This window comes from Rhinatrema bivittatum, chromosome 8 (genome assembly GCF_901001135.1).
Source record: "Rhinatrema bivittatum chromosome 8, aRhiBiv1.1, whole genome shotgun sequence".
In the NCBI taxonomy this organism is placed as follows: Eukaryota; Metazoa; Chordata; class Amphibia; order Gymnophiona; family Rhinatrematidae; genus Rhinatrema; species Rhinatrema bivittatum.
In genome coordinates, this window is record NC_042622.1 from 100,414,651 (window position 1) to 100,434,696 (window position 20,046).

The 20,046-nt window shown below is 44.3% G+C and overlaps 1 protein-coding gene and 1 long non-coding RNA gene across 13 annotated transcripts in view; one reads left to right on the forward strand and one right to left on the reverse strand.

Moving 5' to 3' along the window:
- Positions 1-13,664, reverse strand: part of LOC115098119 — a 73,278-nt gene extending 59,614 nt beyond the window's left edge. The window contains exon 1 of the long non-coding RNA XR_003858426.1: positions 13,532-13,664. This is a non-coding gene — a long non-coding RNA (uncharacterized LOC115098119). The remainder of the gene's footprint in view (positions 1-13,531) is intronic.
- The window catches only part of DAB2IP (DAB2 interacting protein), a 1,007,890-nt gene that overhangs the window by 271,639 nt on the left and 716,205 nt on the right, over positions 1-20,046 (forward strand). For 4 of the 12 annotated variants that reach the window (XM_029614453.1, XM_029614450.1, XM_029614456.1 and 1 more), the window contains exon 1: positions 13,781-13,938. The exons of the other annotated variants lie outside the window; for them this stretch is intronic. In XM_029614453.1, the coding sequence (XP_029470313.1) occupies positions 13,818-13,938 (121 nt within the window). In that variant the 5' untranslated portion in view covers positions 13,781-13,817. Of the gene's footprint in view, positions 1-13,780; positions 13,939-20,046 lie in introns of those variants that run through there. 12 annotated transcript variants of the gene reach the window in all.

The following is a 20,046-nucleotide window of genomic DNA, read 5'->3' on the forward strand; positions in this document are numbered from 1 at the left end:
GCAGATCTGGGGAGGAGAAGCAGCGGCACCGTGCGCGCGCGGCGCCGCTGCTTCTCCTCCCGCTCCTGCGGCCCCACCGCCATTTTTTTTTTCTGATCGACGTCCTTGCCCGCACATGCGCAGTAGAGCTGCGCTCTACTGCGCATTTGCGGGCCGTCGGTCACAGGCCATTTATAAGGTAGATTGCTGGGATATATAATTAAGTAGGGGAGTAACCCACTGTGAAACATTGGGTAAATAAATGTGAGGCTGTCGTGAATTGAGATTTAGCTGATAAGGGTGGTAATTTTCAAAAGGATTTACATGCTTAAAACTGGGTTTTATGCAGGTGAATGCATGTTACACATGTAAGTGGACTTTTGAAAATTGCTACGATATATGCTATTGAATTGTCAGAAGGTTATTAAGGTGGAGTTGCAGAAATCCACTGCTTATTCTTAGGATAAACAGCTTGGAATCCATCTATCCCTTGGGATCCTGCTAGGTACTTGTGACCTGGATTGACGACTGTTGGAAACCAGATACTGGGCTTGATGGACCTTTGGTCTTGTGTTCTTATGTGTAAGTGCAATTTAAGGGGTGAATTTTCAAAGCGATATGCTTGTAAATAATAACAGCATGTACGCGAGTATGTGAAGCATATGCACAAATTTAACACTAGAATATAAGACTTGCCATACTGGGTCAGATGTGTATTTGTTTTGTCGGTACGCACGTGCCTCGCGTACTTTATAGTACATGGGTAAAAAAACCAGTATGCATGTATTTTTAATGAGTTATGAACATACTATCCATTTTAATTCGTGTACTCTAAAATCCGGGAAGCATGCATGTACCGCTGAAACAGATGAAACAAATGCACATCCCTAACATAACATGTATGTTGAGCAAAAATATGTTGATTTTATAATATGTACTTATGTGATACGTGCAGGTTAAAATTTGGTAAACCTATGCACGGCCACATACACGTGTATATGCCTCCGCACGTAGTTGTTTGAAAGTAAATGGGTTTTTGAAAATTACCCCCAAAATGTGGATACGTAAAAATATAACATCTTTGAGGCTTCATAACCATATTTTTATTGGGCCGGCATTACATTTATGGAGCCGTCAAGTTGCACTCAGCATTTCCTTCTTCGCTCTTTGGAATAACCCACAACTACCAAAGGTTTTTTTTGTGGTGGGAATTTAAAATCAGGGAGATAGATGGGAATACTTAACATGTGCCAACTATTCCATAATGATAAATATATCAGTTTACATAAATCTCAGGAGAAGATAGGGAAACTGAATGTTCCCATTTTCAAGTACCTTCAGCTAAAAGGGGCTATTTAACAAATATCCCTATAAAACTCTTTGCAGTAGAGAAACCTCACAATTTGAACTATTTTTCTGTTCAAGTGCTCCTGCAGGTAGTGTCAATCTCAGCTCAAGGGTCCACTGACGCAACAATTTGCTGAGACCATGGACCTGGCAGATCTCTCAGGCCTCCAGGCCATACCTGGCCTGGCACAGAAGCTTCAGCAGCAGCAGTAATTTTTGGAAGGTTTAGTGAGCTCTCTGGAGCGCCTTAGCACCTGTCTCAATGCTACCACAGCCATGCGCAGGCCTGCAGCTCTGACTGCTTCCGCAGTTCCAGCAGCCATGCCCGTGGTATGTCTTCCGGTACACCCCCCCAGTATGCCGGGGATCCCAAACACTGTCGTGGATTTCTAAATCACTGCTTCATGCATTTCTCACTCCAGCCAATGCAATGCTCCAGTGACACTATCAAGATCATTTTTATCCTCTCTCTGCTGGATTGGAAGGTGCTAGCTTGGGCCCTCCCCCTGTGGGCACATGGGGACATATTACTTAAAGATCTCTCACAGTTCATCAAAGCATTTAAGCAGGTATTTGATGAGCCTGGTCATTTGGCCACCATTGACTCTGCCCTGCTACATCTCTGGCAAGGTGCTCGAACCCTGATAGATTTTGCCATCGAGTTTTGTACCTTGGCTACCGAACTAAACTGGTGGGATTTTTTTGGAAGGACTGTCCTCATGGATCAAAGATGAACTGGCTGGTCGAGACTAATGACCTCATCGACCTGGCCAGCAGGATCGACCATCTCCTCCAGCAACGGGCCCAAGAGCTACGACCCCCTCATAGGTAGGTGACACTGGCCCCATCCTTTACACACCCCTTAGTCTCAGTACTAATGGCACCCACATCTCTGCCCTGGTCCGAGTAATCCATGCAGCTGGGACAGAGTCATATCTCTCCAAAAGAGAAACTCCAATACCATATTCTGGGTCTCTGTTTCTATTGTGCTGGGAAGGAGTACCTCCTGGCGCATTTCCCCTCGAAACAGGGAAAGTAACAAGCCTAGGAGCCAGTGGGGAGACAATCCTAGGTTACACCACCCCCACTCCCCAATTTACACTCCCAGTAGAGATTATCATGGATAACCATGAGTTTGCTACCCTTGTGCTAGTAGATTCCAGTGCAGGTGAGAATTTCATTATGAAGGCATTAGCGGACCACCTGAAGCTGCCAACTGTTCCTCAGGAGAGGCCTTTTGATTATCTCCTCCATCTATGAAGAACCACTCCAAGGCCGGATTACCTCGGTGACAGCCCCATTGCTTCTCCGCACCAGGCTCCTCCACATGGAAGAGATAACCTTCCACACCATCGATAAGGCAGTGCATCCCATTGTGTTGGGACTGCCCTAGTTACAGTTCTACTCTCTTCATTTTGACTGGGAACCCTTCAACTCACCCAGTGGAGTCCTCACTGCCATGACTCGTGCCTCCTCCAGGTCCAGCCTTCACAGCCCATTCCTCTGGCTACGACTTCTGTGGGGGCTGCTCCTGCAGTATGCTGACTTTATGACTTACTTTTGAGCTCCAAGAGTAAGGCAGATATGATGTTGGAGCATCGCCCCTTAGATTTGTGCCATCAATGTGCTTCCAGGAACTGTTCCAACATGAGGTAGAGTTTATCCCTTATCTCTTTCGTAGACCAAGGCCTTGTGTCAGTATATCCAAGAAAATCTCGACAAAGGTTTTATTAGACCCTCTACGTCTCTGGCAGGTGCAGGGTTCTTTGTATCTAAGAAAGATGGGACATTATGTCCCTGTATAGACTACCTGGATTGACTCTTTGGTTTGGACCTCAGCTTGCCTTGACTTCATCTTCTTCCTGTATCGACTCCTGGCTGACCTTAGACCTAGTCTTGACCTTGCTTGTTCTGCCGCCTGCCCCGATCACGGTTTGCCTTCTCTTCTGCTGTTTGCTGCCCACCCTGACTTTTTCTTGCCCGATCCCTTCTTTGGATAACGCACCATCCAGAGGCCTGCGCCTAAGTCCAGCTGGCCCCAGCACCCAAGAGCTCAACCTGTGGGGAACGTGGGCTGGTATTGGTGAAGCTCTGGTTAGGCCTCTGCACAGACTGTGAGGACCTGCAGGGTTCCTCCCTACAGGTAGTGTCAACCTCGCCTCGGCTCAAGGGTCCTCTGACACAAAACTTTTTATTACCTGGGAGGCAGAGTGAAATGAATACATAAAGTAAAAAAAAAAGAGAAGCAGATTCCAAGTCTGTAGGAATATGAAATGGTTCTATCAGTGAGCTTATATGCAACTTCTTCACTTTACAATTTACTAATTTTATTAATATCGGACTAATTTATAGGGGTGTGTGTTGGGGGGGCTAGGTAGAAAGGATTTCCGTATTTAGTTTATCTCGTGGTTATTTAACCATTAATGATAAAACTGCAAAAGTTAATGAGATTTGCTATATCATATGGTAATTTGGACTTTCATTTTGGGCCTTATTCCTACTTAATATTTTTCATATGTTGAATATATTTTAATAAAGATTTTATTTTTGCAACTTCAACCTTGTATGCCCAGGGAGTGCTTAGTACTAAATGGGATTTTATTTTGAGACTTTGTTTTGGAGACTTGTGAATTTAGTACTACATTTCCCTGTTTATTCACATGCAAATGTGGTGATAACTCAGAAGTGAATAAAAACAAATACATCCCTGAAATATTAGTGACCCAAACCTGGGACACTGAATGCATCAGGCAAGCAAATGAATCCCACCTTGAGTCAGAAATCTCAACCCCTGTACTAGACCATGTTTGTAGCGATTTAAGGCTAAAGGTTCACTTCAAAACCCTTATTCACAGCATGACTCGTCTCTTAAGCTCTGGGCATACATTACAGAAACAATCTGGCTGCATTTCTCTCTGAATTCTAGAAAGAAAAGGGGCTGAATTAGCACATCTTTCAGTGAGCAGTAGCACTATCCGTCAAGGCTTCATCCTTATATATTTATTTAGTTATTTACTAGAGACGTGTATTTGTTTAATGCAATGAATAAGGATATTTTCAATTTGTTTTGAATGGAGTGAACCAAAAATGGTCTCCCACGAAAATAGTGGGATTTTTTTTATATTCATTGCTATAATAATTTTAAAAAACCTCCCCGGGGCCTTCCAAACAGCCTTCCTTTCCTGTAGATCCAGCCCGGGGCCAGGGCCTGTCTGGCTTGCAGGGCCGAGGCAGGCCCCTCCAACTCCCACTCCCATGTAAAAAAAATTGAGCCTAGAGCCAGGGCTTACACTGTTGGGCTTCTCTCACCATCCCTGTAAACATTTGCCAGGGCTGGGAATTCCCTCCCAAGCCCTCATTTTACCCCTCTTAATGCTGATCCAGTTAAAAGAAAGGAAATGAACCGGAACTGAAAAAACATTAAAGGGTACATTTTTAAAGGCCGGCGCGGGCAAATCCCGGGAGATATGCGCGTGGTGGGCCGCAGGCATGCCAAACGCATTTTCAGAGTGGCCCGGCCACGTCGTGCCTATCTTCTGGTAGGTGCGGAAGTGCCGGGGGGGGGCAGGGGCCGACCGAGACAGCGCCATTTTGTACTGTCCTGGAGAAGTGCGTGCCAGCCAACTGGCCGGTGCACAGAACTTACTTCACCTTCAAAGAGGAAGTAAGTTTAAAAACAAAAAAATTAGAATACTTAGGTGGGGATTCGGGGTCAGGGCAGAGAGGGGAAAAGGGAGAAAGGGTAGTTAAGGGGTTAGGGAACCGGGCAAAGGTCTGATCGTTTCGCCGTGCGTTTTTTAATAAAATACCCCCTCCTGTGCACGCACAAGTTGGAGCCCGCATGCACCGATATAAAATCAGGCGCGTAGGTGTAGGATTTTAGAACATGTACACGGCAACATGCGCATGTTTTAAAATTGGCATGTCCATATGCACGCGCTGGGAACTGCATGCACATGGACGTGCGCACGTGTCTTTGAAAATTTACCTGTAATTGTACAAAAAAATGAACTGTTGCCCATCCAAAAAAAAAAAGTAAAACAAACTAAACTGAAAAATTTTGTGCTGCTCATCCCTATTTACATTTATATGTCACTCCTTTTTAAAAAGCAAACCCTAGGTAGCTCACAATCATATCAGCCAAACTAAAAGAAATCTATATAAATAAAAATGTTAAATAGTTTGTAAAAAATCGCTAATCTCAGAAACCACTGCACCGATTGCTTTCAAATTTGGACACAACCTTCCTTTCGCATACGGGAAGGTTCTTCTGCACTTACATTATATATGACACACCTGTGACAGGTAAAAAAGGTTTAAAAATTGGTTCCACAAAACAGCGACATCTGGTGGACGTCAGCGCAACCTCTTACACCTTTCACAAACACTCACACACCCCACACACATGACAAATGTATTTAATTCACACACCCTCCGAACACACAGAAATCCACACTCCTCACACCCCCCCCCCACACACATGACAATTGGACTTACTTCACACACCCTCCCAAAACACACCATATTCCAGGCTGCTACACCGGGGGGCCACGCACATGTCACGTGTTGGCAATTCTCACACCCTCCGAACTCACACAAAAACACCCTCCTCACACCCCCCACGCACATGCCTGTTCTACTTACTGCCCACACCCTCCGAACACACACAAAAGCGGAAACAGGTCTGCGCTGCTCCAGTGGGGGGCCAAGAACGGTCCGGGACACATCGCGTACACTACGGCCGTCGGCTGCCAGCAATCAAAATGGCGCCGACGGCCCTTTCCCTTACTATGCCACTCGGAGACAACAATGGCGGCAGTAGCCCATGTGACATAGTAAGGGCGAGGGCCCGTCGACGCCATTTTCAGGACTGGCAGCCAGCGGACCTTTGCCCTTACTATGTCAGGGAACCTAGCGCTCCCATTACTCCTCCACAGTGACATAGTCAGGTCAAAGGGCCATCGGAGCCATTTTCATTGCTCGCAGCCGACGGCCCGAACCCAAGACTTCGATCCCGAACCGAACACCCGCTCCACCAACTGACTGTTTGCACAGGTATCCGGGGGGGGGGGCTGCACGGTGGGGGGCCGTAGTTATTTTCTTGTGCGCATGTTCAGGGGGGAGGGGGTGTTTCGGTCATTCTGCAACTCTCGCGGGAGGGTGGGTTACTGTATTTTGTCGGGGTGGGGTGTGTATTTAACACTGCGTTTATGGTGGGGTTCTTTTGGAGTGGAAAGACGGAGGGCACACACAAACACAAAACGTCCCTGATCTCGGAAAGGCACCAAATTAGCCCTCTACAAAACAATTAACTAAATAGAGAGTGCTAACTTGGTTAGGCACTCCACTATTTTGATACAGAACACGCACAACCTCCCACTGACGGACCACGTTTTCCACCACCAATTTCTATTTCGGTGTTTTTTTTCTCAATCTGCATCCTAGCTGCTTCTTACAGTCTGGGTCCTCTTACCTAAGAAAGCATACATTTCAGGGGAGGGAGAATGAGGGGAAAGGTGAGTGTGAGGGGAGAGAGTTGGAGTGGGGACAGGGGAGGGAAGGGGGGGTGAGTGACCAAGGGGGAGGAGGAGATGAGTGACTGAGGTAAATGAGCAAGGGGGAGGGAGGGTAAAGAACCTGACTCTGCCACTGCAACGCGTGGCCGGGTACCGCTAGTATTAAATAAAATAGCATCAATTCCATAGCAACATTCAAATCAAATAAAAAGTAAATTAATAACATTTAACAAACAATTATATTTCATAACATTATATTCAAAATAAATATGTAATTAAAATAAAATTACAATTGAATAAGATAAAATATAGACTAAAACATTAATTTAAAAATTTGAATCAAATGTGCATAATGTCCAATACTAATTTGACAAAACAAACAGAAAACATACTGTACATTCTGTGGTCAATATTTAAAGCTATGTAGATATCTCTCTCTCTGATAACAGCTGCAGTTGTGCATTATGATCTGATTGCGTTAAAAACAAATAATATGCGACGGGATATTTATTTATTTATTTACTGCGATATTTATACATGTGATGCGGTAACTCTACAATTTGCCTAACCACGCCCATTTTTTTTTTTAAATTGTGGCTGCTATTTCTGCCATAATTATAGCAATTTGATGAATTTAGGGGTAATTTAACTGGCCTTGTATGGCCGGATAACCTGCCACTTAACCGAATATCTTCAAAAGATAACCAATAAAAAAAAACCCCATAAATTAAAAATTGCCCAAAGGGCCTCCCAGCCTGATTCCCATCCCATTTACCAGAAATATTAAAATCCCCAGCTGGCCAGGAACTCCTTCAAACACCTGTAAATTAAAAAAATAAATAAATAAATTGTATTTACTGGCACTAGCCCTCCCCTTCTCCTCCCCTCCTTTCCCTGATAAATATTTTAAAAAATCCTTCCTCCATGCTACCTCCTACCCTCCCACTCACCCAGTACCTGAATCTGTAGCCCTTTTTAAAATCAGGGATTGCAGTAAACAGCAATCCTGGGTGCTTCCAGCATTACTCTAGTAATAATGCTGGAAGTGTAAGCTGTCAAAGGAAGCTTCTGATTCCAACATTTTTACTAGAGTAACTGAATCTCCAGGGCAAGTTATCCAGTTAATCTTAGCTGGATAACTTGTTCACTAAACAGCTCACTATTAGCCTCTTCATTAAGAACAGAGTTACAAATTTTCTGTCCTTCATAAGAAAAGGTTTGAAGAGGACAAAATTAACAATTTATCTTGTGCAGATCTTAAAGACTGTTTAGTGTTCATTCACAAATCTATCTAAAGTGTAGTGTGCACTGTATCTCACATTTATTTTTACCTCATGTCTGGATCAAAAAACGGCTGTGCAGCATTCAGGCTACAAGCTCTTAAGGAGCTTACAGGAGAAATGTAAAAATCAACAGTGGACCAGGTTTCTAGGTGAATGTGATTGTCCAGGGAGGGGAGGTAGGGAATGCTAAGAATTACTGCAAGGGATCAGAGTAAAATTATAGGCCCTAAAAACGCCTCTCTGGTTTTCCTACAACAGAGAAAAGCGCTCTCTTTCCTGCCTGGGGAATATTAGGCTGGTGGAGGTAAGATGGGATGGAACAAGTGCCTTCTAATGTCCTTGCTGAGTTGATCAGTGAGTGAATGTGACATTGAGGCACAGTGGAATTTTTCCCCTCTTGTCCACAGGACTGTGGCTTGTCCAGATCTCACTTTGCTTGCTTGACCTGAACCTGCCCTCTTGGCATCTTGATCTGTCTCTTCCTGAAGTGCCTGAAAGTTAGTGCAGAAGCCTTTTGCGTTAGCTAAAACCTGGCATGGATTCTTATGAAAGTTAATGGGTGTTGTATGCCTGTTTGTTGTTGGGTTGTTTTTTTTTTTATTTATTTTATGAATCACAAGGCAGTTTTTGTATAATACATTCTAATTTTTAATGTTGATTAGTTGATTATAATTAGTAAGATATCCTTATCTTTTTATCCACCAATTTGGTCTCAATAATAGTGGTATATTTAGTTCACAAAGTAAATATCTATATTATAGCAATCAAATTATATTTTTCTTCATTTTTTTGAGCATTGTCTCCTAATACTATATCCAATTCTCATTGTCCGATGCCATGCTTTTTACAACCCCCTGCTGTTCTGACTACTCGCCCCACGTTACATCTTCCTATTCTTTCCCCTGGCCAGAGCGCTGTGGTGGATGAGGAAAGAGGACATTAGCAGTCCGTAGTATATTTGCTGTCCTCTCCAGGCTTCTATTAACACAAGAACTGGAACATAAGGTACAGCTTGAAATGAAGTTGCGTTCTTTGCATTTGGTTACGCTTTGAGAAGCACTTCAGCTATGCAGTCTCTGCTGAATGGGAAGCTTCCGGAGCCCCTGTAGAACAAGTGCAGAAAATGTTATCTCTCGTCCTCCCACTCACTTCCTCTGGTGTCTCCTTATCATCCGTCTGCCTAGTCCAGAAGTATTAGTTCTGGCTAATGTTACGTTCTGGGAGGGATTCCAGTGTCATCCTCCCTCCCTCTCTCTCCCCTCCCTCACCCCTGAAGGCTGGGCATGTGGTACCCCTGAGTACAGTGGCACGATTCACCTTCACCAAAACCCCTCAGCTTATAACATAATTTACTTCAATGCCTCGGTATATAGCAGGAGCAAAAAAAAAAAAAGTTACAAACCAAACAATAAAAACATCCAACAGCTGAATTTCTGAGCAGAGTTGCTTTGTGTGAAGAGGGGACAGCTCGGGGTCCTTCCACTGTCTAGGAGCCATGCTTTTACTGTGGGTCCGAAGGTGTATTTATGGGGATCAGCTGACCTGAAGTGCTGATTTAAGCACCACTGCACACAGTGGGTGATTGGTGGAAAGGGTGCTGCTCCCAGCCCATCCCGTGCCATCCCCCTCCTTAGATCACTAAAGACTGGATATAACCTACCCATGGAGGTGACTGATTTTGCTGTCCCCTCCCCCCACACACAACATGCTGTTCTGGGTATTTAAGTTTTGTGTGTGTGTGTGTGTGTGTGTGAGACTTTTCTGCATGGAGGTATCATGTTGGGACTGGATATAGGTGTTACAACTAAGGGTGGTGGTTGGGGAGGAGGAGGGAGCGACCGCAGCACTCCCTGAGGGTATAGGATTGCATTATATGTGGGCCGCAAACAGATTTTCAGCCTCCCACCCCCTGTAAAAGTTGATACATTTCCCCTATTCTTGGCATTACTGTAGCCCTCATTTGTGTAACCTCAGCCAGGTGTCCATTTAGTATTCAGTCCCTAAAGCCCCCCATTCCTTACATTTCACTCAGAAAGCCACAGAGGTTGGGGCTGGTTCCTATTGTTTCCACAATGGTAATTATGGGCCTTTTGCGAGAAATGTCAATAGGCATTGAAGTCTGGGCCGGCTCACAGGCTCAGTCACAGCGTTGCCGCGTGCTGCCATGTGGGCGGGACCTGGTTTTGATTCCTGGATCAGTTCTTCAGCCCCGTGGCAAGGCAGGACCTAGGGATGCTGCGGAAGGTGCACCGCCCTTGGGGGCAGGGGAGACCCAGCCATCGCATAAGGGAGACACTTAGTGGCCAGACTTGGGGCCAGGGGCGGATTGGCCTATCGGGGGATTGGGCTTCCCCTGGTGGGCCGGTCGCTCCCATCACGTGACTTTTTTTTTTTTTTTAAACTTCCCGGCCAAAGACAAGAAGAGGGTCTGCTGGCACTGCGGCCTGAAGAGAAACTGCGGGCAGGGCCGGTGGAAGCACTAGGCCTGGGCCTGGGGCACCGCGAGCAGTGGTAACCCGAGGGGAGCCAATGCCCCCGGGCGCAGGGAGGCTCATGCGGCGCTGCGACAGGCAGATCGGCAGGACCATGGTGAGGCTCACGTCACCACGGCCCGAAGAAAAAGATTGCATTTAAACGTGCTGCTGATGCTCCTCCTCCTTCCTGCCCGTGCGGCCCCGGAAGTAAACGTTGCCGGAGCCGCGTGGGCAGGAAGGAGGAGGAGCATTAGCGCGTGCAGAAGAGGAGCAGCGCTTACGGGCCGCCACGAATCCCAAGTCGCAGCGGCCCAAGAAGAGGAAGAGGCCCAGTAGCAGGGCTGCCCTGGCCCGAGAAGATCAGGGCCGCTGCAGAGCCCATCCTGCGGCGACCCGCGAAGAGGAGGCCCAGAGGTGAGAGAGAGGCTTGAGGGTCTGTAGAGTGTGTGTGTGTGTGTGTGTGTGTGTGTGCGTGTATGAGATAAGTTGAGAGATCGTGTGTGAGAGTGAGGACCTGAATGTTTGCAGAGGCAGCATGTGAGAGCCTCTGTGTGTGTGAGAGAGACAGCATGTGATAGTGAGAGCCTGTGTCTATGAATGATTGTATGAAAGAGAGCATGTGACAGTGAGAGCCTGTGTGTATCAATGATTTTATATGAGAGAACATGTGACAGTGAGAGCTGTGCTTGAGCAAGACAGCATGTGGGAGTGAGAGAGAGCCTGTGTGTGTGAGACTCAGACAGCATGTGCCAGTGAGAGACTGTGTGTATGACTGATTGTATGAGAGAGAGAGCATGTGACAGTGAGAGCTTGTGTGTATCAATGATTTTATATGAGAGAACATGTGACAGTGAGAGCCTGTGTGTGTGTGAGAGAGAGAAATGCATGTGAGAATGAGAACCTGACTGTGTGTTTGAGGGAAGAAGATGGAGAGAAAAGAAACAGAAAAAAAGACAATATAAAAGGAATTGGCAAAAAAAAAAAAGAAAGGGAAGGTGGGAAAAAAAAGCCTGTGACCAACCAATTAGAAAACTAAAATCAGACAGCAAAGGTAAAAAAAAAAATAAATTTACTTTTTAGTGATTGGCACATGTAATCTTTGGGAATGTGCAAGAATAGCACTTTCTCTATGCGGATCTCACAATGTACGAGATCAGCATGGAGAAAGTGGAAGCCCACGGGGCCTGCACAGAGGAGGCAGCAGAATGGGCTTCAGTATCAGTAGCAGCAATCGGCACCTCCCCAATAGCCACGTGGCAGCAGTGATAGTGGCAGCAGAGGAATGAGAGAGGTTCCGAGGTTGCTGGCAAAAGAGAGGGGGGTCTGCCTTTAGTGTGTGCATGTGTATGAATGGGACTCTGCCTGGGGGTGTATGTGTGTGAATGCATGGATGCCTGCCTGGGGATCTGTGTGTGTGAGAATGAATGTGTGCATGCCTGGGGGATGGGGAGGGAGTGGTGTGAAAATGAATGGGAGCCTGCCTGGGTGTGTGTGTTTGTGTGTATGTGAGGGAGCCAGTGAGTGTGAGAGCATGAGTGTGTATGAGAAAATCCAAGGGAGTAAGAGTTTGTGTGTGGAGGGGAAGAGAGTGTCTTAGAGCCTGAGAGTGTGTCAGTGACAGTGAGAGCAAGAGATTATGGTGGATATAAGAGCATGAATGTGTATGTATGTGACAGTGTATGTGTGAGAGAGAGAGGATAACCTCCTAATCTTCAAAAATATCAGGGTGACTGGAAATCAAGAGCTCCCACAGAAGGGGACAGTAGGGGCTTTTTAAAATCCTTATTAGTTTTAATTATTGAATATTATTTGATGTCTGCTCTTTTTGAAATATTTTATTGGTGTTATATACAAATTTTTGAAAATTTCCCTGAGTTGAATTACTGGAGGTTCTATTCATCAGCAGTTTTGAAATATATATTTATAGTATGATTTTCCTATTGTGATGTTTTATAGTTCTTGATTTTATTGTTTGATGTTTTATGAGGAATGATGGTATTTTCTATTCTTCCATTGCTGCATTACATACAGTCTAACTTGTTGTGATTTCCAGTTCAGTTTGTCTGGGCATTTCTGTGTATATTTTATGGTCCCCTTATTCTGTATTTGGTGACTCACCAAATTGTATGTGTAATTGGGCACCCAAGGGCCAGTATGGAGAAAAATCCCCTGGGCCACTATTTTCCCACAATCCGCCCCTGCTTGGGGCCTATGACTGCAGGGTACTGGTGTGTGTGTGTGTGTGTGTGTGTGTGCATTCTGGCCAAAGACTGTGGCTGCAGTGACTGGGCTAAAGGAAACTGGGACGGGGATATAGGATAGGGGGGATATAGGATAGGGGGGAAAAAAATCCCTGGGTACTTGCAAATGAAAGCTCCTGGTGTCCTAGCTCAAGAGAAGCTGATTCTCATTGACCTGGAAGCCCAAAGGAGCAGGAGGAAACTGGAATAAAATAATTCACAAATTAAACCTTTAAAGCATGCAATTGCTAGAGAGGGAAAAACCAGCAACCCATTGCAGTAGTAAAATGGATCGTTGTGTGTTATTTTTGGATGATGTAATGGATCTGATTCTGTTTGAACATTTCAAAGGGAATAGAAAACCCCACCCTCTAGGTTGGGATGTTCTTTGCTGGTCAGGTTCTAATTAAAAGTCTTTCCTTCTCATGTTTCAAGGGAAATGGGGAAGTTTGTTTGTGTCTTTTCTGACAGCGTGCAAGCCACTGCTTACTTAGAATGCCTTTATTAGAACGGCTTTATATGGATTTTGCACATTAATTCTTTGAACAGGAGATAAGTTTGTGAGATATAACCTGGAATGCACCTTCCTAGTGCCATTCACTTGTGGGTTTCCATTTATTATATCATCCTTTCCTCATTTTTTTTGTTACTAACTTTAGATCAGTTCACCAGTAACATCCCACACACGTTACCTTAGTTCAGAGAGTCCAGTCCGGGATTTCTGAGCAACCAACTTCTGGTCTTGTATTCCATAGGGTTGCCAACCACAACAAGTTTATCTCCGGCAATAACAATAGCCACCAGTTTATCTGGAACCTCAGCAGGGGTTTCTCAGCTCAGGGGCTTGAAGGTTTGAATGGGAGAGCATGCTGCCTTAGAAATAAATCTATATATACCATAAAGAAAAGCAACTGCCTCCTCAACTCACGGTCCTTGGGCAGGGCTGCTTTCCTGGAGAGACAGACAACAGAGGAAAGAATGTCGGTGAACAGCAGGAAAAGTTTGGGGAGACCCTCCTATTATTACAGGCTGCTTGGAAAGTCTCGGCTGAAGAGACAGAGGAGTCGATCTAGGAGTCGCACCAGACCAGCCAGCCGGGGTAATCACTTTTTTCTTTTTTTTAATATCCACAATTTGCTTGTCACGCAGCTGAAGCTGAGAATCACGCTGCCTTTCTCTCACATTCCACCTTCTGCACTTGTATCCTCGTACTACTGACAAGGCAAACGCTGATCAGTGCTTGAAATCATATTACACGCTTTCAGCAGCAAGTCTTTTTTACTGCCATGGCTCCTGCGAGTTTCTGTGACTCTCACCATCACTTCTCCAAGTGTGAAATGTGGTGCTTTGGTGAATTCTGGTTTTGAGCGCCTCGGCGGGTTTCGGTGCTGCTATGTGTACAGTCCGATTTGACGCCGATAGCAAACTTTTCTCCGTGCAGTCGAGCCAAGGCTTTTTCAAGCCGTTGCTTTTCCTGTGCCAGCATTCAGGGAAGCAGAACAAATATTATTCTTGTTCAAGTAGATGTGATGTTGGGTAAATAAACTGGCACGGTTTATGAAAAGACTAATCCACTCCAATTTTTTATGTAAAATGAGGCTTGTGACATTTTTCGATGATGGCTTTGTGCCAGGTGGGGAAACAAATGAATTAATGAGGCACTCTTACGGTGTGAGAAGGAGGGGGGGGGGGGTCCTAGTAGTTAGAGAACTGCCTTGGGTGGCTTAGGAGGGCCAGGAAGGCAGGTAATGAGACTTTATAAGTTAATAAATAAACCTGGAAAGCCAGGGTCTAGATCCTACCTCCGCTGACACTCCTTATGACCTGCCTTAAGTGCACACTTGCGTTGTAAGCTCTTAGGGGAAAGGAATTACTGGATCTCAGTACGAACAATGTTGTAAGCTGCTGCCTTGAGCATTATTGGGAAAGGTGGATTAAACATTAAAATCCAATGGCATTTATGCAATTATTTGGCTGTGCAAATCACAGATGTGAAGCTTGTGATAATGACATCCTATATATGCAGGCAAGTGAATGGTAAATATGAGACCCCCCCCCCCCCTTACAACACAAGGGGACTTCCTGCTTGTCCATTGTTAATATTAACAGTTGTAGATGGGATGGGGAGAAAGAAATGGCATATGAGACCCTTTTGCAGAAATAGAAGTCTGTCCCATCATGCTTGGTGATGAAATCATCTGATTGCCTGGTTGCTTTATTATGTTGAGCATTAAATGAAGGACTTTCAGAGTGTAAAACCTTCCCAAGGCAGAAGTGCTGCTTGTTCTGTACTAATGAAGGAAGGTATTGAGACTGATTTGTCCGTCCCTATCTGGAGCCACAAGCCAAGCTGGCTATTGGTATTTAGTGCTTATTTCAGCAGTGGGAAGAGCCTATGCAACCCTGTAATAGTAAAATAACCCTGGGTTAGGGCCTGGCACTTATCCCCCAGTTATGTATTTGTTAATTTAGTACTGTAAACTGCTTTTACATACAAAGTGAAGTTTCAGTAAATTAAGAATTGTACTAAATTAAACTTGTGTTCATCTTTGGAATGATTTTGAATGTTTGGAAGGTTGGACATATATTTCTCACAGGACAAGCAGGATGGTTGTCCTCACAAATGGGTGACATCGAGGATGGAGCCCACCACGGAAAACTTCTGTCAAAGTTTAAACAGAACTTTGACTGGCCCCTACTGGGCATGCCCAGCAAGGCACTGACCCTGCAGCCAGCAGGGGTCTCCCTTCAGTCTTCTTTTTTCCGCGGACCACCAGTTGAAGGATCATGTCACCAAAATAATAGTAACCCTAATATGTCTGCCTGGAGGTTATCTTGCGATTTGAGTTTTTAGTTTTAGGGTACAGTTCCTCTTTTCGCACCTCTCAATTTAACCTTATTGCAGAGAATGGCACCTTGGAGGGGCCAAGTCACCCTTCTACTAGGCTCACTTTATAGCTCCATGCCAAGGGGGTCAAGCTGAGTCCATCCTGTTTTTAAAATGTTTTTATTCCGCCTTTCATGCCTGGTCAGGCACTTCAAAGTGGATTACATTCAGGTACTGGAGGTATTTCCCTGTCCCCGGAAGGCTTGCAATCTAAGGGGCTCATTCACTAAGCTGCATTAGGTTATTTACCGCACGAAAAACGCTGTTTCTCAGGTGGTAAGTGTTCTAACGCAGGGATAATGCGAGGTATTTGAAATACCTCACGTTACGTGAGCCACGGCATGGTACGTATTTAAATGAGTTCATAAATACTCAAAACAAGTTACACTTGCTTAAACGTCTGCACACATTTTTTATGAAAACGTTGGAGCATGCATTTTAATATCCAGAAGTATGTTTATAAGTCCAAACACTTTCCCAACTTTGTCCCCAGGAATGCCACTGCATGGCCTGGGTAAACATATGTGCAGACAGGACATACATGCATGAGTTTATCTGTATATTGGGCAGATAACTTTGCAAAAGATCATTTCTGCGCATAAAACGGTTGGGGTTTTTTTTAACCTGAAAGAGTCCCTTCAAAAATTACCCTCATTGGGCTAAATTTTCAAAGCTATTTATGCTCGAAACATGCGGTTTTGCGTGCCAACATGACTCATTAATTTGCTGCTCTTTGTATGCAACAGGTATGCGGGTAACTCCATTTTGCGCTTATTGACTGTAACTTTGATACCAGCATGCGGTTGCACAAAGGACTCATGCATTTTATAAAATACGCACGTATATGCACGCATGGTATAAAATAGGCTGTATGTGTATACATGTGCATGCAATTTTATATGGATGTACACATGTGCATGCATATGCCGCCTTTACCACGTAAGACGCACACTAACGCAATTACCAATTAAACCAGTTCATTCCCAGTTTGCCCAGTTAAGGGATCAGACGTCCTAACCCCCCTGTTAATTAGCCTTCCTTTTACCCTGTTAGCCCTGACCCTTAAAACCCTACTCACCTCTTTAGCTTTTTTTGTTTTCTGACTTAGCATAGCAGAAGTAAAGTTACGCAAAAGGGTCCCGGCGCGCACTTGCACGTGTTAAGTATTTACGTGATGTATTCATTGAGAAATCCTGAAACGTTCATGCCCTGCCAAGACCACACCCATGCCCCACCCCTTTTTTGCAAAATAATTTTGTGCGTGTACTGGAGATACATGCGTACGCATGCACTTATTAAAATCCGCGCACTGCGTGCCAGCCTGACTTCTCTGCACAACTCCCAGCTTTGGTGCGCATCCGGCTTTTAAAATTCACTCAGTGGTACACACAATAATAAGAATTGTTCGGGGACTGAGTTTGGGGTGACAAGTAAAACCACACACACAAGTTCCACGGGGCCAAGAGCCAAGTGTAACTTTCCACAGGGGTGTGCATGCGTGTATTTTCTGAGAAACTCAAAATAAAAGCCTGCTCATGCTTTTCTTTTGAAAATGTGTGCAAAAATCTGCAGGTAAAAAATAGCCGCAGACTTTCCTGTGTGTAAAAATTATCCTCATTATGTCTATTCTTTGAAAGTAGCTAATAAAACCATTTTGAATAGTTTTATAATTGGCAGAATTTTTATACAATATATTACAGGAAACAGATTCTGCTATAAAATTCCCTCTCTATATCTTGGCATCAAACGATTGAAAGGAGGGGCAGCTACACATAAACTATTTTGCTGACTAGATTTTAAATGATTTAACAAAATAGTGTATGATTATTGCTATAAAAAATATGTTCACAAATGTTAGCAACGGGGCTGTGAGATTGCAGGGCAGGTGTAGGGTCAGGGACAAATGTGTCACTGCTGGGCCTTTGGTGGGAAGCAGCAGGCGGGGAGCGTTGGAGAGGGGCTGCAGCGGCAAAGTGCGAGCTGCTATCCAGGGAATGCGCTGCAGGTGCCTCCTCGCACTCACTCTGCTGCTCATGCTGTGAGGGGGGATGGGGGTGGTCAAACTGTCCTGGACTCATTGGATGGAGTGGGACTCAGACTTACCGTACATCCTGCTGATGTCAGGAAAACCCAGCGAACACCATGAGATGCCCAGTGGGACAGAATAGCAAAATATCAGAAAAACCCTGTGAGATGGATCCAGACTAGTAACAAGTTTGATCATTTCATTTTCTTGGGTGCTCAAATGCACCACAAGAAAGGAAGTGGGAACACGAAGAGTTAATCTGTAACTGCTTACGCTGGCCCCTGACATTACTTTGCAGCGCCGACCCTTTTGGGTCCAGCTGGATCGAAAAGTGCACCAGCAGCAATCCGAGGGTAAGGAGGGGGCAGGAAAGGAGTCTGAGTGACAAATGATGTTCCTGGCACTGGAGAAGCGGAGTTGGGCAGAGCCCAGTGGGAGCACTTTGGTCTTTCCACCATAAGTGCCTGCAGAGGATAATAGGCCATTGACCTCTTGGTAGCCCTAAAAAGAACAAAACAAAACAAAAAAGGCTAACAGAATGCAGTGGAGAGAAATGAGTAAAGAAGGGATATAAATATAGCAATAACACTGAAAAAGAAATGGCTTGGTACAGCAAACAATATCCGAGTCCTGGCAGTCATAAAGCTTGATTGTATCTCTTCAGTTTTAAATCAGTAACACTTCAGTTTTACAAGACTTAGGGAAAGTCTGTAAATGGAAGTGGTTTGACTCTTGTCTAAGAAAAAGGAAATACATTTACCTTAAATATAGTGGGGTAGTAATTCAAATGACACAACCACCATAAACATGTCAAAGTACAATTAATATTTATATTGAAAATCTTATATTAGAAATGTATTAAGATACCCAACCCAATCATAAAAATCATTGACAGAACAAACACCCACCCAAAAGCCACTTAGAGTTTGGTTTGGTGTTAATTTTTATAATGATTGGGTTGGATATCGTTTAATAAATTTATAATCTAAGATTTTCAATAAAAATATTCATTTTAATTGTACTGGTTGTTTTGTCTGTATCATAGTCAGGTCACATTTGTTACCTTCAGTGTTAAATTACCTTAGTAATTCAAAAGCCATTTAGTCTGATAACTGAAAAGTTATCTGTCTAAATGGCTTAGCCGCGATATTCAGCAATTTATCCAACTAAATTCTAGATGGATAACTCTTTACCCGGCTAGAATTTAGCTGGATAATCTGGGGTATTCTGGGGAGGAGTGGAGTTAGCAAGTTAGGGTCACTGGCTAATGGAGTTAGCTGGTTAACCTAACGCTGCACACAGGTCTAAAATTAGCCAGATATACCTATCCAGCTAACTTTTATGATAGCTGGGTGTATTAAGCCGTGCAGATAGATGTATCTAGCCCTCAATGGCTGAATATGGACCCCAGTAATTCTAATTCCCTCACAATATATAAAACATCTGACCTTCAGAATGCCTTAGTGTAGCACCTGGAGGACACCCCTGCAAGTCGCTTTTTTTTTTTTTTTTCCCAGGATATTCGCAATGAATATGCATGAGGTAGATTTGCATTCACTGCTTCTATTGCATGTGAATTTTTCTCAAGCATATTCATTGCGAATATCATGAAAACCTGACTGACAGGGGGCCCTTCAAGACAGGTTTGGGAACCACTGCCAGGGAGGATAAATTTAAAACACCTGAACATGCGCCCATATACGCGAGTATCTGGGTGCACACAGATCTACCCCAGTATTATATAAGCTGTGGGTTATATGCGTGGGTCATAAAATACACGTAAATCTATTCTGCAACATTCGTGCACATGTAAAAGATACGTGTGAATAGATATTCAAGTTAGCTGGATAAGTTCTGGTTTTTCCTCTACTTATCTGGCTAAGTAAGATAGCCAGATAAGTCTTAGTGTTTTCCTTTGACTTTTCCAGCTGTCTTAGCTGGATAAGTAGTGCTTTCAGATTCATCTTACATAGCCAGATAAGTAGTGGGAAGGCTACCACTTAGCTGGATAAGTGGTGCTGAATTGCTGTACACATGTATTTTTACTTTCAGTTTTAGCATGGGGATTTTATACGTGTATTTTAAATAGCAATTAGCCCCAGTAAGTCACTTTTCATGTGTGTAAGTCTGTAAATTTTGTAACGTGCGTGCATGAAGGAAATTACCAATCTTACCAATTGGTCCACCAGTTTGCCCAGTCCATGTACAGGTCATCGAGACCTTCCTGATTCTTCAGCCTAAACTCCCCCCACCCCTCTCAGCCTTCTCCCCACCCTACTCAGTACTTCACAATA